The 24,532-nt window shown below is 30.4% G+C and overlaps 4 protein-coding genes and 1 non-coding gene across 5 annotated transcripts; all 5 read left to right on the forward strand.

The window, feature by feature from the left end:
• The first annotated feature begins 1,144 nt into the window (after positions 1-1,144).
• LOC101205843 (glycine-rich cell wall structural protein 2) lies at positions 1,145-2,203 on the forward strand. Its single transcript, XM_011652040.2, has one exon. It carries the CDS (start codon positions 1,174-1,176, stop codon positions 1,957-1,959), a length of 786 nt encoding a protein of 261 aa, XP_011650342.1. The 5' UTR covers positions 1,145-1,173; the 3' UTR covers positions 1,960-2,203.
• Positions 2,204-5,878: 3,675 nt separating this feature from the next.
• LOC105435056 (glycine-rich cell wall structural protein 2) lies at positions 5,879-6,883 on the forward strand. The gene has a single exon (XM_011654408.2). It carries the CDS (start codon positions 5,904-5,906, stop codon positions 6,648-6,650), a length of 747 nt encoding a protein of 248 aa, XP_011652710.2. The 5' UTR covers positions 5,879-5,903; the 3' UTR covers positions 6,651-6,883.
• Positions 6,884-9,960: 3,077 nt separating this feature from the next.
• LOC105435057 (glycine-rich cell wall structural protein 1.8) lies at positions 9,961-15,395 on the forward strand. The gene is made up of 2 exons (XM_031883494.1): positions 9,961-10,574; positions 14,968-15,395. The coding sequence occupies exons 1-2, from the start codon at positions 9,971-9,973 to the stop codon at positions 15,216-15,218; spliced, it is 855 nt and encodes a 284-aa protein (XP_031739354.1). The 5' UTR covers positions 9,961-9,970; the 3' UTR covers positions 15,219-15,395.
• On the forward strand, positions 13,967-14,038 carry TRNAW-CCA. Its single transcript has one exon. It is a non-coding gene; the product is annotated as a tRNA-Trp (tRNA).
• Positions 15,396-18,535: 3,140 nt separating the features above from the next.
• LOC116402742 (glycine-rich cell wall structural protein 1.8-like) lies at positions 18,536-19,438 on the forward strand. Its single transcript, XM_031882772.1, has one exon. The coding sequence runs from the start codon at positions 18,536-18,538 to the stop codon at positions 19,436-19,438; it is 903 nt and encodes a 300-aa protein (XP_031738632.1).
• The last annotated feature ends 5,094 nt before the right edge of the window (positions 19,439-24,532 follow it).

Consider the following 24,532-nt stretch of genomic DNA (forward strand, 5'->3'; position numbering starts at 1 on the left):
TGAACTCTTCGATCTTAATCATACCAATAGTCCAATACAATTGAGCCTAACTTTTTTGGATTATTGAAAAATATTATAAAACCAATGCAAAGATCATAATAATGGAGGGAGATCAAATCCTCTTTATCCTCTTTTCTAGAGTGATCATATCACCAACCCACTTAGTTTCTCTCCTTATTTTACTTTATACATGATCTTAGTCTCTAGTTCACTTCACAAACAAAATTAATAAGCTAGAATTATTATTAATTAACCATTTAGGTGCATTCACTAACTAATCCACTTAGTTTTTTAAATAATAATTATGTAACCAAGTTGAAATTTCTCTAAGGTTGGCACTAGTCATAGCATAAACCATTATGGGGTGCTTATCTTTAAAATGTGATCATTTTCCCACCATTACATAGAAAATGGGGAACTTAAATATTGTTTGTGTCTCAAAAGAGATCAATTAGAAGAACATGCATAAATGGCGATATTGTTAGAAATATAATATTAGTGTGAATGATCTCATTGGAAAAACAAAATAAAATAAAATTTAAACTTTAATCCACTTGTTAATATAATCATTTTTGAATTTGCATATGATAAAATAGGTTAAAATTGCTAGTAAAAGACTAGAAAAGTTAAGTCCAAGATAAAGCAGACTACAAGGACCTATATTTGTTGAGTTAATTAACCTTATACTATTTAGGATTAGATGTGTAATTTAGGGCATGTTTGGTAATTTATTTGGTTTTTTTTAATTGATTTTTAAAAAACAAACGCTGTGTTTGGTAATTGGTTTAGAAAGGAAAATTGAAAATGAAAAAAAAAAAGATTTATTTTTGTCTTTAATAAACAAAAAATTTAGAAAGAAAAAAGTATTATTAAGTGTTAGTTCTAAAGTGCACTTATTGCAATTATCTTAAAAAAAATTAAAAATCAAATTTACACTCGAATTATTTTTTTAATCTCTAGAATCACTACTTCGAATGAAATGAAATGAAATGGTCTAAATCTTAAAACAATGATAATAAATAAACAACTAGCAAACAAACTAATGGAGATACAAAGCAGTGTATATCTAACTTCACTTTTTTGCATGTGCACCATCTTAACCACTAAGAACAACACACTCCCTGTCTCTATATAAGGAGATCAATGGATACATTCTAAGGCATCCCTTTTCCAATGGCTATCTCTAAAACTTTATCTTTTGGTTTCCTTTTGCTGGTGAGTTTGGGCTTAGCTTCGGCGGCCCGATCTCTTCTTTCTTACGATATTCCTCCTCATCGATCTGGATACGATAATTATGATCATCCTGTAGTTAACCCTAAAGTAGGATACGAACATGACCGTCGTGATGGATACTACCATGACCGTGACCATCATGATGCACCTTATGGTGGTGGTGCTGGTGGAGGATATGGAGCTGGAGCTGGAGCTGGCTCATCTCTTGGAGGCTCTGGATATGGAAGTGGAGGAGGTGGTGGTTCTGGATATGGAGGTGTAGGAAACCACGAGGTTGGTTATGGTAGTGGTGGAGGGGGTGGATATGGAGCTGGAGTTGGCTCTGACCTTGGTGGTAGCGGATACGGAAGCGGTGGTGGTGGAGGCAGTGGAGGAGGATACGGTGATTTAGGAGGACGTGGAAAAGGGTACGGTAGCGGTGGAGGTGGAGGAAGTGGATATGGAGGTAGAGGAGACCATGGAGTTGGTTATGGAAGTGGTGGAGGTGGAGGATATGGAAGTGGAGTAGGTGGTGGTGCAGGAGTGGTAGACCATGGTGTAGGTTATGGGAGTGGAGGAGGAGGTGGGGCTGGTAGTGGTTATGGTGGTTCCAAAGGATATGGAGGTGGAAGCGGCGGCGGTGGGGGAGCCGGTTATGGTGGTGGAGCACATGGAAGTGGATATGGAAGTGGTGGTGGAGCTGGAAGTGGTGAAGAAGGAGGATATGATGGTGGATATGCACCGTAAACAAAGAAAAGAAAAGAAAAAGCTCAAAGTTTTATGGCTAAAATGAGAATGCTTACCCTAATATCATCAATGTGTGTGTGTGTTAGCAAAAAAAAAAAATAAAAGAATTTGGGTAAGAAATGTTATATTAATTATCTTTGAGCTTTTAAGTAATTTGAATGTAATATAATATATATATAAAAAAAGCTAATCCATGTGTTCCAAAGTGAACCAACATGAAGTATATTTTCTCCCTTTGTCATCATGATCATCTTAAACTTGTGGTTATTATGTGGGCTCTCATTATTATTCCAAGATAGCAACGTCGGGATATTCAAATATTTTTCATATGTAATGTCTTAAGACTAAATCACTATGATCTATATGCTTTAATTAAGTTCAAAACTATTTTGGAAGCATTATGATTAATATATTGATTACTTAAATACTATTATATGGTTTTCAAGGTAACTTGATGTTGTTAATAAAAGAAATCTTTAATATTTAATCAGTCCTTTCTCTTAAAATTTAGTAAAAATAAATACTAAAATGGTATGATGTTTTATGGTTGGATTTGGGGTATGTGTTTTGGCTTGTCCCTCTAGTTGTGACTTGTTCAAAATAAGTGTACAATCAAATTCACTTGGGTTATTAAAGACAATTGATAAACAAAAATTGCCAAAACGATAGAGCATAACTATTTAATCGGTATAAAACTTGTACAATCCATTAATCATAATATACTTTTTCTAATTGATCTCTAATTGATCGTACATACTAGTTAGTGTCGATAAAAAACTCAATTTGACGTATAAATATTTGTTTGTTGTAAATGAACATCTAAGTATATTCTTGATTAATTATTCTTATACTAAGAGTAACATTGACCCCTCTATTCTTTAGTATTTGGTTAAAAGAATAAAAAATTAGTAAGTGATGAATCTTAGTGTGCTATAGGTTGATCAACCAATTAAAATTAGTCGTTTCAAGCAATACTTTCGAAAAAATTCATTAAATAGGAGTTATTTAAACTATCAACCCTGAGTTTTTATACATTACAATAAATTTAATCTTTGATGTCGGTCAAAAACTAATATATAGGAGTACAATATAGATCACCAGATCGATATGGAAGACAATGTTATGGAAGATGTTCAATGTTAATCACTTTTATGTTCGTTTTGGTCTTGGCATTATAAATAATTTAAATGGTAGTTTTTGCTCACACTACAAATGTGTTAGACTATTAGTCATCAAATAGTTTGAATTCCTTGTAAAAAAAATTAGTTGAAACAAAAATAAATAATTATCTTTGCATTAAAATAAAATAAAATAAATAAAATAGATTTTTTTGTGAATATTTTGGTCAGGTGTTCTATTTTTTATAATTTCCCATAAAAAATATGTGTAATAAGTTATTTAAAATACTAATAGTATTAATTAGTTTACTTAATAAATCAATTATATCTCTAAATGATATTTTGGTAGATTTAAAAATATTTTGATTCATTTTGCTATATTTGAAAAAGAAACCATAAAATTCTACTTCATATTCGCAATAGATCATGGTAAACTTAGATAGGCATCTATTATTTATATATATGGTGATAGATACTTATGTATCTATATCCAAGCCCATCATCTAAATATTTTCAAATGGTTTTCAATTGAAAACAAATTTCTCAATAAGTAATTAAAAATTAGGTTTTTATTCACTAATAATTATTATTTAAATGTGAACAAATAAAGTTTAGCTCGTATATAATGGGTCAGTAGGTACACTCGGATATCTCCACTAGATGGACACCCCTTAGCACCCTCATTATCTCCGTTTCATTAATATAAAAAATCGAATTGAATACACGAGAAGTAAAGAGAACAACCCAAACAAAAAACAAAGAACTAGAGACAAGCCCAAAACAAGTACAAACAATTAGAAAGCATGAAGAAATTAGTGCTTTAAACCCCTAAACCGCAATGTTACTTAACAAATAAAATTGTTATTTAAAAGTTTGAAGTTATTATTGAGTTTTATTTTAGCAAATTAATCATCTCTTAAATTAAAAATCTCAAACATACATGGAAGATAAGATCAATTAAGCACATGTTGGATGAATTTTGTTCGAATAAAAATTAAAACAACTTATTGTTATCAACTTATAAGTTATATATATGATGATGGTGGTGCAGAGGTGAAAACTTAGTTTGAGATCTCTCCCTACATCTACTATGCTTTTACGTTCTAATGTATTTTGTGGTAAAAAAATCAATTATAAACTTTTAAGAAAAATTTTCATATGTTATTATTTTTTCTCTAAATTCTAAACTAGCCAGGTTATCAACAAAACAAATACCACTAGAGTTTAAGGGATTAGGAAGCATATATGAATATCTCAACTTGGTTAACACGTCGTTTTTAAACATTTCTCATCAGGTTGCTGTTTCAAAAGTGATGCACTGATGTGAAGAAACATATAGGAGAAAAGTGAGATGGAAAGTTAGTATATTGGACAGAGTACATAGTACATAGTAGGTTTATTAATTAATTTATCCAAATGATAATCTCATTACCAAGCACTATGTGATTTAGATATGAATAAAATGTGATCATTTTTCCACCACTATTACATAGCAAATGGGAAAACATCTCATTGTGGTTTGATATTTTAAAAAACAATTATGGTAATGCAAGTCGTCTCATATCCCATAATATTATCTCAGTCTCATGGCGACTGATACAAAAGGACAAAACTAACTTCATTAAAATATGTTCTCTCCTTCCTACACTTTTTAGGTATATATCATTCATATATTAATCACTGCAATTGGTTAGGTGGACTACAAAAACATAGATATAGTCCGAGATAAAATTAAGTACGGTTATATTTTACGAGACTTTTGATGTGTTTGATTACATTTTCATGTGTTTCTTTTAGAAAATAAGTTATTTTGAAAAAACTAAAGTATTTTAAACAATTTTTAGAACAATCAATTTCTTGAAAAATATTTTTTTCTTAATTCAATCTAAGATGGATCCTCAAAATATTTGAGGGTAGTTCTTTTATAAAAGTATTTACACTAGGTTGGTTTATGAAGTAAAATATTGATCGGTAAATTCAAGTTTTAAATTAGAAAAATTGAATATTTTTAAAAATAGAAGAATTGGCTAACTATTTACAACTCATACCAAAATTTTAATACAAATCCAAAGTATCTATTTTTTATTTTATTATTATTATTATTTTTTGCTATAGGATGTAAATACTATCTGTTTTCTTGTAAATTTCTCTTACAATCCTCTACGAGAAAGTCTTAATTTTTATATTTATGATTTATATTATAATATAATTATTTGGAACCATATAATAAATAAAAGGAAAATTGTAAAACATAACATTTGACAAAATATCTTCGTAGAAAAATTTGTTGTGTAATCAATTTTGAGGTTTTGTTATATGGAGCGTAAATATTTTGTCAAATTTTCTATTTGTGAAAAAAAAAACTTATAGGTAATTTGAAAGGTAAGTGATCTTGTTTAAGATCCAAATTTCTTTTATGAAAGTTTAATTTAGAATACATACGAGAAAAATAGATTAATCTAGAATGATAAATGTAAGATAGGTTTGGGAAGTACCAATAAATTTTAGGCATGTGATAGACTATAACTGTGAAGATATATAGTCTATTGCTATCTTGAATGGCTCATTCTTGTTTGAAAATGACCTTATTTAAAACACAACTTTTTTATAAAAGAAAATCCCTTGCATCATTCAAACAATCTTACAAGATCGTATTAGTGGAAGATGAGATAGAATTCTGACATGTGTATTATTAGTATACTTGAATAGTTTCTTATCTAACTTTTGAGCAAGTAGTGGAGAAGCTGATCATGAACCCTAAACCCACCGTATCATTCACTATATAAAGGAGATCACTACATGCATTCTAAGGCATCCCTTCTCCAAATGGCTATCTTTAGAACTTTCTCTTTCGGTTTTCTTTTGTTGGTGAGTTTAGGCTTAGCTTCTGCGACCAGAAGTCTTCTCACCTATGATCCACCACATCACTCTGTATATGATGATCATAACACTAAAGTAGGTTACGGACGTGACCATCATGATCAACCTTATGGTGGTGGTGTTGGTGCTAGTGGAGGATATGGAGCCGGAGCTGGCTCTGGATATGGAGGTGTAGGATACGAACATGACCATCATGATGGATACGAACGTGATCATGATCGATCTTATGGTGGTAGTGCTGGTGGAGGATATGGAGTTGGAGCTGGCTCCTCTCTTGGAGGCTCTGGATATGGAAACGTAGATCATGGGGTTGGTTATAGCAATGGTGGAAGTGGTGGATATGGAGCTGGTGTTGGCTCTGACCTTGGTGGTAGCGGATATGGAAGCGGTAATGGCGGAGCAAGTGGAAGTGGAAATGGTGATTTAGGAGGACGTGGAAAAGGCTACGGTCGCGGTGGTGTTGGAGGAAATGGATATGGAGGTAGAGGAGACCATGGCCGAGTAGTAGGCCATGATGATGTAGTTTATGGTGGTTCCAAAGGATATGGAGGTGGAAGTGGCGTCGGTGGGGGAGCTGGTTATAGCGGTGGAGCAAGTGGAAGTGGATATGGAAGTGGTGGTGGAGCTGGAAGTGGAAGTGGCTATGGCGGAAGTGGTGAAGAAGGAGGATATGATGGTGGATATGCACCTTAAATAAAAGGGGCTAAAACATCATCTAAAAGCTTATCGTTAAAACGATAATACTTACCTAAATATCAATGTTTGTTAGCAAAAATAAAGAATTTAGGTAAGAATGTTATGTTCCTCTTTTGAATTTTAGTAACTTCAATGAATGTGATATTATAAAAACTAGCTGTTTCATGGGGTTCTAAAGACCAACAAACATGCATGAAATACTGAGTTAATACAACGTACGCCATTCCAAACGTGCTATTTTATGGATTCCAAAGTTGACTTTGAACTAAGGACTAAATAATCCTTTAACACCTTCTAAACACAAATTATTTCACAGACGTCAAGATCAGTTAATCAAGTTAAAACTTAATAGGTCAAATTCATCATTCCAAAATGACTTGTAGAAAAATTTTGAGACTTAGTTCGAGTATGTTAAATTCTAATGTTACGAAGTTTTCTTAACAAAATTGAGAAGGAGGTTGGGATGGTGGATATGCACTCAAAAATTTCATCTCAAAAGAGAATTGAGAAACATACTTTTCAAGTAACAAACCCAATATTCATATTAATTGGGCAACAAAAGTAAGGAAATAGGGGTAAAAAGAGAACATTGTTTTCTAAATAATCTATGTCGAGGTTTGCTTCTTGGCCATGAAATTCGAACCAATTATTCAATGATAAGCAAATTTGGATTAAGTATGCATGTGTAATGTGACAAAATTATTCAACCACATTCACGTTATTTTGCTTTCCTAATCATATTTATGAAATAAGATGGTTTCATCTTTCAAAATCAATACACAATTACAAAAGTAGTAATACTTCTATCTTATAAACAATGTTGATCTCTTGAATTTTCCATGTATGGAATTATCAACATTCTCCGCATATTGTTCTAGGTTATTTTTTTAACCAGTGTAATCAACCTCAAACAAAAACAAAAGTGACAAAACCAAGAAAATAACAAAATTTTCACTTAAATAAAAGAGGGAAAAAAAATAGCACATCCTATAAGCCAAAATAAGGGCGAGGGGTTTAGGGTTTAGGGTTATTAGACCAAGACTACCAAAATGTCTAATGACTTTTATAACGAAACATCTAGTTTAGATTGATACATATGATATGTAGCATCTTCACAGCATCCAAGATCAAGAGTCGATATATTATCATGAAAAGAAAGTACAAAAGGGAAGTTAGGGAAAAACTTGGAGTCAACGTTAAGAGAACCATTAAAAGTTTTAGAAGTTCAATTAATATTTGTAAAATTTTAAGAGCTAAATTTTTATAATCCAACGTTTGAGGTCTAGTAATTGCAATTGACCATCATACTTCAGGGATAATTTTTGAAAATTTCCTTTTCTATTATTAAATTATCAAGAAAAAAAAGTTTAATGACGGTCAAAATAATCCCTGGCGTCCATATAATAATTTTCAATAACATTTCACGACACTAAAAAAAATTGGAACTTTGCTCACATTTTTCTAAGAAACGTAAATATTTTGTCAACTTTACTATATATATATTATTGTTACTCTTTTAAAAACTTAAGTAATTTTGATTCGACCAATTTTTTTTGCTATCAACTACAATTGTTAAAAAATATATATATACGAAAAAAAATGGTTAATTTTCATTCACAAAATATTTAAAAAAGTAAAATTTTAAATTTGTCTCGTATCTTTTGGAATAAGGTTTGTCTTTAATTAAGGAAATTTAAAAGTTGCTAAAACATAGCTAAATTAAACAAAAGTTACTTTTTTAAAGAAAATTTTTTAAATAACAAAATTATTAAAAATATAATTAAATTAGAATTTTTGAATCTATTATTGATATAATTAAGAAAAGTCTATCAACATATATCAATTCTAATATTTTATTATATTTTAATTCATTTGGTTATATTTAACAACTCATTCCCACACAAACTATAATTCAAATTAAAAACATATTTGAACAAATATTTTGTATAATTTAAGTGATGAATCGCACTAATATTGTTAAAATGTGTTTAAAATGTGATACTTTTCCCACCATATTTTATAGCAAATGGCAGATAATTTAATGTTTCTTTGAAGCAAGAATTAGGCAAAGAAGCATATATATATATATATATATATATATATATATATATATAATATATATATAATATGTAATTAAATTTTATATTATAGTTATGCAAAATCGTTTCATAAGCCACTTCATCTCTCTCTATTTCATGGCATCAAGTAAACAAAAAGGGAAAAAGGGAAAAAGAGACCTAATAAAATATGTGTTCTTTAATTGGTGGATTTTTAATTAGCATTATTAATTAATCAATCATGTAAATATCCTACAAAGAATATTTGTTCTTAAGATAATTCATTGCATGATGAATCAAAATTTTAGGTTGGGTGTTCCTGTATACTTAAAAACATTATTGCATTACCAAATTAAATTTATACAAACCAAACGATATCATTTTGTTCGTATTAAGTTCGTTTAAGTTTAGATGGTATATGAAAGTTGGTTTGTTATGTTTAGGTTTATTAAACAACATTGTATTTAGACGATAGTGTAAACTTTAAGTTGTTAAACATGTGTTTTATCTTAGTCTAATGTCGTCTAATACAAATATATTATGATACTTTTTAATATTTAAAAATATTTTTAGAAGTTTTATAAATTAAAATAATTTTTCTAAAAATTAAGTTTCATCATTTTTAAGAGGAGAAAAGACACCCTAAACATAAATTAAAGAAAATAGAATGATATTGTATTAATTACATAAATTTAATCAAAAATTAAGAACTAAAAATAAAATTGTTATCAAAATGAAAATTCATTTTAACATTCAAACCATCCAAAAAAAAGAACATCTAATTACTCTATTGTAACAGAAGTTTTATCCTCTTAAGAAAAAAATAGTTTAATGTTAAAAGAGTATACAAAACGTGTTAATAAGTACACAACTCAATTAGCATAAAGCTTAAATTTTATTTAGATCAAGACTCAAATCTATGAGATCACAGGATATTGCAAATTTAGGATTTTAGGTTATCGTTTAAAGTTCTAAAATATTGCAAAATGGTGCAAGTGGGAAGATGGGATCCAAATCAAGTATGGATATGATTTAGTTCCAATTATAATTTAAGGTTATAGTTTAATGATTTAGTTACAACACTTTAGTGTTTTGCCTCTTGAACTTCCCTTAAGCTATAATCCATAATTAATAATGTTTTTGAGCACGTGCCTTCTCTTTAATTGCCACTAAGGTACCACACTATAGAGAAGAGCTAATGAATCCTTGTTTTCTATATAAGGAGATGGATCAATGCATTCTAAGCATATACTCCTATCCATGGCTATTTCTAGAGTGTTGTGCATTGGCTTTCTTCTTTTTGTGGGGTTAGGGTTAGCTTCGGCTGCCCGAACTCTTCTTGATTATGATCCACGTGCACGTCGTTATGATTACGATCGTCCTACTCCAAGAGTAGGATACGATCCAAGCCATCGTGATCAATCCTATGATAATGTATATGGTGGAAGCTCTAGCAGAGGATATGGAGCTGGAGACTCTGCTCTTGGAGGTTCGGGACGATATGAAGGTGGTGGAGGACGTGATTACGGACATGGAGGCCGAAATGATGATCGTGGTGTTGGATATGGAGGTCGAAATGATGATCGTGGTGCTGAATATGGAGGTAGAAATGATGATCATGGTGCTGGATATGGAAGTCGAAATGATGATCGTGGTGTTGGATATGGAAGTCGAAATGATGATCGTGGTGTTGGATATGGAAGTCGAAATGATGATCGTAGTGTTGGATATGGAGGCCGAAATGATGATCGTGGAGTTGGATATGGTAATGGTGGTGGATATGGAGGTGTAGGAGGACATGGTGATGGTTATGGTAACAATGGTGGTGGAAGCTATGGAGATCGTTATGGCCCTTCTCTTGGAGGTTCAGGATATGGAAGTGGAGGAAAAGGAAGTGGCAATGGCTATGACGATCATTCTCGTGGAAATGGTGCGCGTGACAATAGCTATGGAGATTCTCATGGACATGAAGGACGTGACAGTGGATATGGAAGTGGTGGAGGAGTTAGTGGAGGCTATGGCAATGGAGGAGTTCATGGAGGGGAGCATGATAATAGCAAAGGAAGTGGAGAAGAAGGGGGTAGGGACGGTGGATATGCTTTCAAAAATTCCATCTCAAAGGAGAATTGAGAACTCTTTTTCAAGTAATGAACCCAATATCATATTATGTTAACAAAAAAAATAAAGAATTGGGTATAAGAGAATGTTGTTTTCTAAATTTATGTTGAATTTGTTACCAACGAATGTCAAATTCGAATCAATGGGTACAATGATAATCAAATTTAGGTTATGTTTATTGTGATAAATTTATTGCACTCTTATTTGTTTTGTTTCTCTATATATATTTTTTCTATATATCCATATTAATATGGGTGGTTTTGGACCGAAGAAAAAAACATCATCTAAAAGTTTTTCGTTAAAATCATATAATTCTTACCTAATATCAATGTTTGTTAGCAAAAAGTAAAAGAATTTAGGTAAGAATGTTATGTTTCTCTTTGAATTTTAGTAACTTTTTCAATGAAGTTGTGATATTATAAAATCTAGTCATTTCATGAAGTTCTAAAGGCAAACAAGCATGCACCAAATACTCTAGCTAATACAACGTACGCCATTCCAAACGTGCTATTTTATGGATTTCAAAGTTAAACTTTGAAACAATCTTTTAATACGTTCTAAACACAAATTATTTAACATAAATCATGGGCTAATCAAGTCCAAACTTAATAGATCAAACTCATCATTCCAAATGTCTCCTACATAACTTGTAGAAAATTTTAAGATTTAGTTCGAATATATTAAATTCGATGTTCCAAGTTGTTTTAACAAAATTGAAAAACTTCACCATTATTTTGAGATTTTTTTTTATGATTACATCCTTTAATTTATTGAATAATTATAAACAATCTTGGTTTCAAGAGAATTATATTTACGCAACGATCATTTGCAGATGTTCAAAATATTTCTACCCTCAATTATACTTACAGAAAAACATTTGTTGCACTTATCTCTTCCAAACCATAATAGTTTTTAGGAAAAGAAAAAAGAGACATGTTTATGAAAGAAAATTAGGCTACGATGCTCATTGTCGTGGATATGGAGCGCGTGACAACGGGTATGGGAGGTGGAGGAGTTAGGGGTGGCTATGGTGGTGGTAGCAAATTGAAGAGATGGTTATGGTAAATAGAGAGGTGTTCATGGAGGAGAATATGATAATGGCAAAGGAAATGGAGAAGAAGGAGGTTGTGAGGGTGGATATGCACTCAAAATTAATTCCATCTGATCAAAAGAGAATTGAGAAACTTTTTTTTTTTTTTTGTAAGTAATGAACCCAATATTCATATTAATTGCACAACAAAAAATAAAGAAATTGGGTAAGAGAGAACGTTGTTTTCTAAATCTTATGGGTGGAAGGTTTGCATGTTCGTGAATGTAAATATCAAATCAATTTTTTAATGATAAGCAAATTTGGAGTAAGTGTGCATTTATACTGTGACAAATTGAATCAACCACATATACGTTATTTTGTTTTTCCAATGATATTTATTATATAAGAGGATTTTATCTCAAAATCAATCAACAAATACGTGAATAGTAATACGTCAATTTTATAAACAATAATGATGATCTCTTGAATTTTTCATGTGAAATTATCAACATTCTCCATGTATTGTTCTCGGTTATTATTTTTGTAACCAAAGTGTAATCCTCCAAAAAAATACAAAATTGACAACCAAGAAAATAACTAAATTTTCATTTAAAAAGAAAAAAGAGAATAGCATATCAAATATCAAATAGCCATGCAAAATAAGCTTAACTAGGGGAGAGGGAGTCTATAAGTCAAATTGCATAGTCTAAACCAAGGCTAACAAATGAATGATGATCCTACGATAAAATATCTTAAGTAGATTGATACATATGATATGTAGCATCTTCACCGCATCTAAGAACAAGAGTCGATGTGTTATCACAAAAATAAAATACAAAAGGGAAGTTTGGGAGAAAATTAGAGTTATAATAATGTTGAGAGAGATCCAATTAATTAATACTCTTAAAATTTTAAGAGATAAATTTTTATATTTGAGAATTTAAATGTGTAATTGCGACTAATTAACCAATCGTGTTGATTTTTGCAATTTACCTTTTTTTATTAAATTTTCAAGAAAAAAATATTTAATGACGATCAAAATGATCCATGACGTACATACAATTATTGTCAAACATTCCATGTTACTAAAAGAAAATTGAAACTTTCTCCAACGTTATAAATATTTTATCCACTTTACTATTTTTTTTATTATTTCCCTAATTTTGATTCAATCAATTTTCTAGCTATCAACTACCATTCTTTAAAAAAAAATCAAATATACAAAAATAAAAAATTGTCAATTTTCGTCCAAAAAAATTTTAAAATAAAATTTGGAATTTGGAATATGGTACCTTTTGGAATAAGTTTTAAAGCCTTTGATTAAAAAAAAAAAGTTGCTTCAACCAAAATCATTGTAAATAATGTTGAAATTATAAAATTATTAAAAATATTTATAAATATAGACAAACTAAAATTTTAGAATCTACCGTTGATGTAACTAATAAACGTATATCAGCGTCTACCGAATATATTCTAAAAAACGGTAATATTTTATAAATATTTTAGTATGTTTACCCTTTCACAAACTTAATTAAAATTATAATCCAAATCAAAACCTATCCAAACAAATATTTGGTGTAACTTAAGGGATGAATCGCACTAATATGACTCAAACATATTTTGAGAAACGTGTTTAAAATGTGATAAATTTTTCCACAATATTTTATAGCAAATGGCAAATAATTTAAAGTTTCTTTGAAGCAAGAATTAGGCAAAGAAGCATGTATATATATACATATAATGTAATTAAAATTTATATTATAGTGATGCAAAATCGTTTCATAAGCCACTTCATCTCTCTCTGTTTCATGGCATCTTAAGTACACAAAAAGAGAAAAAGGGAAAAAGAGACCTAATATAATATGTGTTCTTTAATTGGTGGATTTTTATTTAGCATTATTAATTCATCAATCACCAAGAATATTTATTCTCAACAAAGTTATTGAATGATATTAAATTTACAAGAACTAAATGATATATCATTTCGTTTCATATTAAATTTTTGTAAGTTTAGATAATTTATGAAAGTAGGTTTGTTATGTTTAGGTTAACTAAACACATACATGTTAAATTGAATATGTGTTTTATCTTGGTCAATTGTGCAAAGTGGATCCGTGGCGCAATGGTAGCGCGTCTGACTCCAGATCAGAAGGTTGCGTGTTCGATTCACGTCGGGTTCAATGTCCATTTTTTATTTTAGTCATTTGTGATCACAAATAAATTTAAACCTCATAATCATTGCATTTTAGGTTATTGTGTAAAGTTATAAAACATTACAAAGTGGAACAAGTATTGATATGATTTCGTTCCAATTATAATTTATTTTTATAGTTTAATGAGACATACGAAAAAGCCAACACTTTAGTATTTTGCCTCTTGAACTTTACTTAAGTTATATATAAAAAATTAATAATGTTGTTGACCACATGCCTCCTCTTTAATTGCCACTAAGGTACTACACTATAGAGAAGAGCTAATGAGTCCTTGTTTTCTATATAAGGAGATGGATGAATGCATTCTAAGCATACATTCCTATCCATGGCTATCTCTAGAGTGTTGTGCATTGGCTTTCTTCTTTTTGTAGGTTTAGGGTTAGCTTCGGCTACCCGAACTCTTCTTGATTATGATCCACGTGCACGTCGTTATGATTACGATCATCCTACTCCAAGAGTAGGGTACGATCCAAGTCATCGTGATCAATCATATGATAATGCATACAGTGGAAGTTCTAGTAAAGGATATGGAATTGGAGACTCTACTCTTGGAGGTTCTGGACGATATGGAGGTGGCAAAGGACATGATTCCGGATATGGAGGTCGAAATGATGATCGCAGTACTGGATATGGAGGTCGAAATGATGACCGCAGTGATGGATATGGAGGTCGAAATGATGACCGCGGTGCTGGATACGGAGGTCGAAATGATGATCGCGGTGTTGGATATGGAGGTCGAAATGATGATCGCGGTGTTGGATATGGAGGTCGAAATGATGATCGTGGAGTTGGATATGGTAATGGTGGTAGATATGGAAGTGTAGGAGGACATGGTGATGGTTATGGTAACAATGGTGGTGGAAGCTATGGAGATCGTTATGGCCCTTCTCTTGGAGGTTCAGGAAAAGGAAGTAACAATGGCTATAACGATCATTCTCGTGGAAATGGAGGACGTGACAGTGGCTATGGAGATTCACATGGACATGAAGGACGTGAGAGTGGAAATGGAAGCGGTGGAGGAGTTAGTGGTGGCTATGGTAATGGAGGAGTACATGGAGGAGAGTATGATAATAGCAAAGGAAGTGGAGAAGAAGGGGGTAATGATGGTGGATATGCTGTCAAAAATTCTATCTCAAAGGAGAATTGAGAATTCCTCTTTTTCAAGTAATGAACCCAATATCATATTATGTTAACGAGAAATAAAGAAATTGGGTGAGAGAATGTTGTGTTTTAAATTTATGTTGAATTTTCTTTGAATAATTCGAATCAATAGGTACAATGATAATCAAATTTGGATTATGTTTGTTGTGACAAATTGACTGTACCCTATTTTGTTATATTTCTCTATAGATTTTTTTATATATATCCATATTAATACGGGTGATTTTGAACTGAATCAAATGACATAAACAAAGAGAAAAAAATATTGTCTAAAAGTTTATTTGTTAACACCTTATAATTCTTAGTAACTTTTTCAATGAATGTGTGATATTATAAAAATAAGTTGTTTCATGGGATTCCAAGGATGGACAAAAGATGCATAAAATACTCTAACTAATAAAATGTACACCATTCCAAACGTGCTATATTTTATGATTTTCAAAGTTAAACTTTGAAACAATCTTTTAACACCTTCTAAACACAAATTATTTATCATACATGGTGGGCTAATCAAGTCCAAACTAATTAATAGGTCAAACCCATCATTCCAATTGTCTGCTACACGTAACTTATAAAAATTTTCAAGATTTAGTTTGAATATTTTAAATTCAATGTTTCAAGTTTTTTTAACAAAATTGAAAAAACTTCACCATTTTCTTGAGATTTTCTTATTATGATTACATCCTTTAATTTGTTGAATAATTATGTACGATCTTGTTGCAAGAGAATAATATATATATATTATTATATTATATATATACATACATTCATTCATTTAGGTTTATGTGGTTCAAAATCTTTCTACCCTCAATTATACTTAAAAAGCATTGGTTGCACTCTTCTCTTCCAAACCATGATAGTTTTTAGGAAAAAAAAGAAACATGTTGATGAAAGAGAATTAGACTACGATGATCATTCTCGTGGATATGAAGCGCGTGACAACGGATATGGGAGTGGTGGAGGAGTTGGTGGTGGCAGCGAAAAAGGTGGTTATGGTAATAGAGAGGTGTTCATAAAGGAGAATATGATAATCGGAAAGGAAATGGGGAAGAAGGAGGTTCTAATGGTAGATATGCACTCAAAATTAATTTCATCTAATCAAAAGAGAATTGGAAACTTTTTTTTAAGCAATGAACCCAATATTCATATTAATTGGGCAACAAAAATAAAGAAATTGGGTAAGAGACAACGTTGTTTTATAAATCTTATATGTCATTAGTTTACTTTTTGGTGAAAGTAAATAATTTGGATTAAGTATGCATTTGTATTAGAACAAATTGAATCCAACCATATACACATTATTTTACTTTTTTAATAATATTTTTTATTAAATTAGATGGTTTTATTTTAAAATTAATTGATAATTACGTGAATAGTAATATGTATATCTTATAAACAATAATGTTGATCTCTTCAATTTTTTATATGCAGAATTATCAACATTCTCCACCTAATGTTCTAGGTTATTTTTGTAATCAAAGTGTAACTCTCAGACAAAAACAAAAACGAAAAAACCAAGAAAATAACTAAATTTTCATTTAAAAAGAGAAAAAAGAATAGCATATCAAACATCCATCCAAAATAAGCATAATTAAGGGAGAGGGGGCCTATACGTCAATTGCTTAGTCTAAACCAAGACTAACAAATGCCTTGTCCTATGATAAAATATTTATATTTCAAAGATACATATATTTTCACTACATCCAAGATCAAGAGCCATTGTATTATAACAAAAGATTGTACAAAAGGGGAGTTGGGGAGAAACTTAGAGTCATAATGTTCAAAGAGATCTAATTAATACTTGTAAAATTTTAAGAGCTAAAATTTTGTAACAGAGATTGAGAGTGTAATCGCAACAAATAATCATACTTCAATGGTTGATTAATTTATCAAGAAAAGTTTTAAAAAAACATTTAATGACAGTCAACATCAACCCTTTCACGTCATTAAAAGAAAATTGGAACTTTGCCCACATTTCTTTATTATTTTGCTATTAAAAATTAATTTTGATTCAATCAATTTTTTAGTTATCAACTACTATTCTTAAAAAAATATATATATATACAAAAATTACGAAAAAGAAATATTACTTCTCAAACAAGAATCATCTTAAATAATCATCCTATCCATTTTAAAAAATATATATATTTTCAATAAATTAAATAATAAAATTATTGAAAATATTTATAAATATAACTAAAATAAAACTCTAAAATCGATGGAGGATGTAACTTATGAAAGTCTATTAGCATCTATCATTAACATATTCTAAAATATTTTTGTAAATATATTTTGTTTCATTTTGCTATACTTAAAAATAACCTTCCACAAATTTAAAACTCAAATTAATCAAAACCAATCCCAACAAATATTTTGTATAATTTATGCGATGTGCATAAATACGCATTTTCCCACCATATTTGATAGCAAATGGCAAATTATTTAATGTTTGTTTGAAGCAAGAATTAGGCAAAGAAGCATATATCTATATAATATGTAACTAGATCTTATATTATAGTGATGCAAAATCGTTTCATAAGGCACTTCATATCTCTCTGTCTCATGGCATCTTAAGTACACAAAATGAGAAAAAGGGAAAAAGGGCCCTAATATAATATGTGTCCTTTAATTGGTGGAATTTTATTTAGCATTATTAATTAATCAACCGTGTAAAATATGGTAGGAAGAATTATTCTAATGATGAATGAAAATTTTAGGTTGGGAGGTCCCATATATGAAGCATATGAGAAATTTTCAATCTTAAAAGAGTGAATTATCAAATTAAATTTACATGAACGAAATGATATATCATTTGGTTTGTATTAAGTTTGTTTAAGTTTAGATGATTTACGAAAATAGGTTTGTTATGTTTAGGTTGACAAAACGACACTGTATTTAGATGATGGTGTAAATTTTAACATGTTAAACATGTGTTTTATCTTGGTTTATTGTGATCTAATACAAATAAATATCGTTATTGAATTTTAGGTTATCGTGTAAAGTTGTAAAATATTACAAAGTGGTGCAAGTGGGAAAATGGGATCAAAAGGAGAGTATTGATATGATTTCGTTCCAATTATAACTTATTTTTTTAGTTTAATGAGACATAGGAAAAAGCCTACACTTTAGTGTTTTGCCTCTTGAACTTCCTTTGAGCTATATATCCAAAATTAATAATGATTTTTTAGCACGTGTCTCCTCTTTAATGGCCTCTAAGGTACCACACTATAGAGAAGAGCTAATGAATCCTTGTTTTCTATATAAGGAGATGGATCCATGCATTCTAAGCATACATTCCTATCCATGGCTATTCCTAAAGTGTTGTGCATTGGCTTTCTTCTTTTTGTGGGTTTAGGGTTAGCTTCGGCTGCCCGAACTCTTCTTGATTATGATCCACGTACACGTCGCTATGATTACGATCATCCTACTCCAAGAGTAGGGTACGACCCAAGTCATCGTGATCAATCCTATGATAGTGCATACAGTGGAAGTTCTAGTAAAGGATATGGAGTTGGAGACTCTGCTCTTGGAGGTTCTGGACGATATGAAGGTGGTGGAGGACGTGATTCCGGATATGGAGGTCGAAATGATGATCATGGTGTGGGATATGAAGGTCGAAATGATGGTCGTGGTGCTGGATACGGAAGTCGAAATGATGATCGCAGTGCTGGATATGGAGGTCGAAATGATGATCGTGGTGCTGGATATGGAGGTCGAAATGATGATCGTGGTGCTGGATATGGAGGTCGAAATGATGATCACGGTGCTGGATATGGAAGTCGAAATGATGATCATGGTGCTGGATATGGAGGTCGAAATGATGATCGTGGGGTTGGATATGGTAATGGTGGTGGATATGGAAGTGTAGGAGGACATGGTGATGGTTATGGTAACAATGGTGGTGGAAGCTATGGAGATCGTTATGGCCCTTCTCTTGGAGGTTCGGGATATGGAAGTGGAGGAAAAGGAAGTGGCAATGGCTATGATGATCATTCTCGTGGAAATGGAGCACGTGACAATAACTATGGAGATTCTCACGGACATGAAGGACGTGACAGTGGATATGGAAGTGGTGGAGGAGTTAGCGGAGGCTATGGCAATGGAGGAGTTCATGGAGGGGAGCATGATAATAGCAAAGGAAGTGGAGAAGAAGGGGGTAGTGATGGTGGATATGCTTTCAAAAATTCCATCTCAAACAAGAATTGAGAACTCTCTTTTAAGCAATGAACCCAATATCATATTATGTTAAAGAAAAATAAGGAAATTGGGTAAGAATGAATAATGTTGTGTTCTAAATGTATGTTGAATTTACTTCAAATGAATGCTAAATTTGAATCAATGAATTATGTTTGGATTATGTTTGTTGTTACAAATTGATTCCACCTTTCTTTTTGTTTTGTTTCTCTATACATTTTTCTATATATCCATATTAATATGGATTGATTTTGGACCGAATCGAATGACATAATAATCTATGCCAAATAAGAGTAAAACCACATAGCCAAGAAAATGATAAGAGTAAAAGGAAAAATAGTATGTACAATGTAAGACAAATAATTGTGTCTAGGAGAAGAGGGTGTTACTCAAGCCAATGCATTTAACCTCGACAAGACTCAACCTCAAGTTGAGCCTAACAAAATGTCTAGTTGGGCATACCCTTGTCAAAATGCATCACTTTAATTAAGACTAAAATAAACATATAGAGAAGGGAGTTTGAGCTTGATAGGTCGAGACCAATCCTAGCAGAATATTAAACAGAACTTGCCCTTCACATGCCTCAACCTAAGTGAGTTGAAAAGGTTATCGTATCGTACCTCCAAAACTCTATTCGGACATAACCTAACTAATTAACTAGGTTTATTTAATTCTACAAATAAATCATTAGAGCTCTACAGAAACAAACTCTATTCTCACTCAATTTCTTTGACATTTTTCAACTCTCTCTAAAAGCCAAATAGGCACAACCCTAAATCCTTACATCTTCAAACCCTGTGTTTTAATTACTATGGATAAAAGAGAACACAAATCAAATTTTACTTTCTTATATTTAGATCATATTTCTTTTGAAATTCAAAGTAATGGATAACACAATATGCTTCCATTTCTAATTTAAATGAAAATTTCAACATTCCTAATTACTGATTTATTTACACAAAATAGCCCAAAGTAAATAACTATAAGTGAGTTTTCTTTACTATTATTTTGGTGAGTGAAGATACTATGAGTTTTTATATCACTAAAATGTGATAATTTTTCCAACCATTATTGTATTAGCAAATGGGAAATAAATTATTTAATAATGTATCTATAAAGTGGGAAGAATTAGGGAAACAAAATGCATAATTAAATATGTAAAAAAACTATAGTAATGCTATGTCGTTTCAGAAACCATTTGAAGAGTTAAGGAAAAAAGAGGGGAAAAAAAGCTCTAATATAATATATGCTCTTTAGTCCTTTTTCTTAAAAAAAAATTAATGCTCTTTAATTAGTTTGAAATAGCCATATAAATTAAATATCTTCCTAAAAGGAAAGATGGGTTCTCAAGAAAAAATATATTTCAATGCTTCTTTTTCTTTTTCTTTTTCTTAATCCTTGTTGATGAAGAGAATTCAGGCTTAAAAATGGAGAATTTCATATTTTCTAATATTTTACACTTTTTTCAACCTCATAAACAAATTTTGATTAAATGGTTGTAGTAAAGATACTTTTCTTTTTTTTTCACCAAAAACAGCTTTATTTTATTTTAATCTTCTGTCATATTTGTATCGAGAAAATTAAATAAATACTATTTTTTTTCAATATATTTAATTTCGTTTTAAAATAAAGGGAAAATCCCTAGAAATCATCACTTTTCTCTTCTTCTTTGAAGACCCTCTTCTTTTATGGTATAACTTTCATTAGTTGTTCTTAATATGCTTCTTTTAACTTTAACTGTCAAATATATATATACACATACAACGATAATTTATCCTTAATATCAGATATAAAGTTTTTTTTATGCATGGCTCTAATCCAAAAGACTTCAAAAAAAAAATTACCAAAATGTAAATCGATGATGAGAAATTAAAAAATTGATATGGCTAATGTTTAATAAGCTAGATTGATTGATAAGTTACTCATCCCACAATTACTTGATTTTGAGATGAAACGTCAAGTTATCTAATATTATATCGTAACTCGCGAAAACATAAACGAACATTCAGATCAAAAAAATAAATATTGGAGTCCAATTCAAGAATGATGAACCCAAAGAGAGACATCATTTATCAATGGTGTGTATACTAGCCAAGGATCTTATCATGCTAGAATAATTGAGGGACCTTTTATGTTTATATATAAGATGTATATGTTTCTTCTCTTATATTTTATATTGGTTTTAAGATGTAAAGCTCATGTTATCTAATATATGATGTCGGTTGTTCGAAAATTCGATGTAAAAATAGTAAATAATCGAAAGAAGCACGGATCCCAAAAGGACATATCAAGGAAACCTCACACCATGCATCTTTATAAGTCCCTCACACCATGCATTCAAAAACTATAATTGAGGGACCTCACACCATGTCATGCATCTTTATAACGTCAATCATACATATCTATTATTAATTTCCTCTCATATGGCTCATGATATACTACGTGTAACAATTTTTCATTGCCAAGAAATTTCCAAATTGTAATAGTGGTAAGTTATGAAATGATTTTCTTACAAATATCTTCATAGATAAATTAATAATAAAACATCATGTGTGAACGGCAGAATCCAATTGACTGAAAAATCATTTTGGAGTAATATTATCGGTTGTGAGCACAATCCTTTGATCTATTTGGTGGGAAAGAAACAGTAGAACCTTTACTTGAGAAGCTATAATTCTTACATTTTTATTAATTATCATATTACTTCGTCTTTATTTTAAAAATATTCATACAAGACATGAGAGATTAGCATAGGCATTCAAATATCAATACCTTTGAACAAAAAAGCTTTTCCTTGGCCCTAAAAAAGTTGTACAACAATTAACAAAACACTCCAATATTAAGGTTAATAGGAAGAATGCCTAAACTTAACTATAAAAATTGTTTGGAACTACAAAACTAAGCAAACTAAGGTGGCTAAACTCAACATGAAAATAAAGAAGAGTAATTTAAACTTAGATATTTATTCATGTCACCTAAACTTTTAAAGTCGTTTTTGATTGCATGCTCCTCTAAACTTTATCAAATCTTGCGAGATCATGTAAGGGGAAAGATGGAATCAACTTAGCCTTACTTTAATTTAATATGTTTTAGTACCACATGTCAACATAAAATAAAGAAATTAGGTTAGAGAGAAGGTTGTGATCTAAATCTAAGTACATTAATTAATGTCAAATTTCAATCCATGTTTGAATGATAAACAAATTTGGAGTAAAGAATATTACTCAACCATACATAAGTAAGACTTCAACTCTAATTGAAAGGGGCTGACAAGTATAGTTACTCCTAAACTGTCTACAAATATTAAATATTATATGAAGACAATAAAGTTAAGGGGAGTTCGAGTCCCCTAGACCTATACTAAATCCGTCGGTCATGGTGATGGTGCACAACACTCAATTGTTCAACACAACTATGATGAATTTTTTTGTTTGTTGGGAGAGAAAACACTAATATGTTTTATTTCATTAAAATGTGATATTTTTGTCCCATGATTATTGTATAGAGAAATGGGAAATTATATATATAGTGTAAGCTTCAAGTGGGAATTAGGAAACACATGCATAAATATAAAGTTACGATAATTATAGTAATGCAATGTCGTTTCAGAAGCCCATTATTCATCCTCTCAATTATCTCATGCATGGTGGCTCTCATCAAGTTGAGAAAAAGGAAAAAAAATAGGCCTAATAAAATATATGTTCTTTGTTTCTTGGTAACCATTGTAAATTAATCGTAATATAAATATCTTCTAAAAGAGAAAAAAAGAAGACTCTCAAGACAAATTATCATGCTTCGTCAATCCTCTTTTTTTTTTTTTTTTTTTTCCTCAATCTTTAATGATAGAAGAAAATTTTAGCTCAATAAAATTGAAATTTTTGTATTTTAAAAAATTTATGATGTTTTTTAACACGTGTATATATATATAATGAACAATATAACAAAATATCACATTAAGTTTTACTATATATTTATAAATATTTTTTTAATTAATTTTTTCACTTAATTTAAAAATATTTTTTCTATATAAATATTATTAATAAAGAACAATTACATTAGCTTCTCTTTTTACGTATAACTCTTACTTTGGATTGAACTTTTAACTCTTGAAAAGAGCATTAGTGAGCCAATTAATTCACTTTGACTACATAACTTTCTTTAGTTGCTTAATATATTTGTTTTGGTGTTAAACTATCATTATAACAGAACAATTAGGATAGTTTTCATTTTCGTGTATAACGTTTTTCTATGGTCGATATCTAAGGAAATAATCAAAAAAACAAATGTACTTACAATAAATTTCATTGTGTCATAAAATGAAATTTCCAAATTATGTAAGTGTTAAGTTGTAAAAGTTGATAATCAAATTTCAATGTGAAATTATATATTTTGGAAATATCTGCACCATAGACAAAAATTAATAAACAAACTTCTCAAAATTAAGTGTGTTAATTATAAGAGAATGCCTAAACTTAACTATAAAAAAATAAGTTGGAGCCAAAACTAATTAGCTAAAATATTAAGGTGAATTTATCACAAAAAGTACAAACAAGTGAAGTAAGGTGGTGTTGCATAAAGCCTACTGATTTTCAACTTTGGCTTTCTAAATTTGAGCTCCTCACGTTTTCACACAAAAGCTTCTCACAACCTTTGAATAAGATCCTCTCAAAAGAACATCAACTACTGATGTATTAAACTAATAAAGAGCCAGCCTAGTTTACTTGACTACTAGTAACATCCTCAACAGTGACGTACATTTAATTTCACAAACAGTGCGTAAGGATTAAGGTTAAACAATCTCTCAAAACATGCACACACAGTATTTTTAACAGAGCTAATTAACCCTAAAAATAAACAAAACTCATAATATATATGGAAGCTGATCTTGAGCAGATAGGAAAAAAGATTATCAAAAAGAATAGAAAAACAAATTAAATCAGCAGGTTTAATTTTCCCTACACGGTTCAATAGATTAAGAAAAAAATCTTGATACAAAATTCGAAGGAGAAATATAGATTTTGACAGAAAATGTTACAAAACAAGTTGCTCAAGTTTTGCTTGTAACAAAATCCGCCAATCGTAGTACAGTAACACATAAGCAACTAA

The sequence above is a fragment of the Cucumis sativus genome, chromosome 3, assembly GCF_000004075.3.
Source record: "Cucumis sativus cultivar 9930 chromosome 3, Cucumber_9930_V3, whole genome shotgun sequence".
Classification (NCBI taxonomy): domain Eukaryota; kingdom Viridiplantae; phylum Streptophyta; class Magnoliopsida; order Cucurbitales; family Cucurbitaceae; genus Cucumis; species Cucumis sativus.

Bases quoted from the DNA above. Each gene is read 5' to 3' on its own strand.
- LOC101205843 (XM_011652040.2), top strand. From the start codon at position 1,174: ATGGCTATCTCTAAAACTTTATCTTTTGGTTTCCTTTTGCTGGTGAGT.
- LOC105435056 (XM_011654408.2), top strand. From the start codon at position 5,904: ATGGCTATCTTTAGAACTTTCTCTTTCGGTTTTCTTTTGTTGGTGAGT.
- LOC105435057 (XM_031883494.1), top strand. From the start codon at position 9,971: ATGGCTATTTCTAGAGTGTTGTGCATTGGCTTTCTTCTTTTTGTGGGG. The intron at 10,575-14,967 runs GTTCAGGATATG...CTTCTCTTGGAG, and splicing joins TTATGGCCCTTCTCTTGGAG to GTTCAGGAAAAGGAAGTAAC.
- LOC116402742 (XM_031882772.1), top strand. From the start codon at position 18,536: ATGGCTATTCCTAAAGTGTTGTGCATTGGCTTTCTTCTTTTTGTGGGT.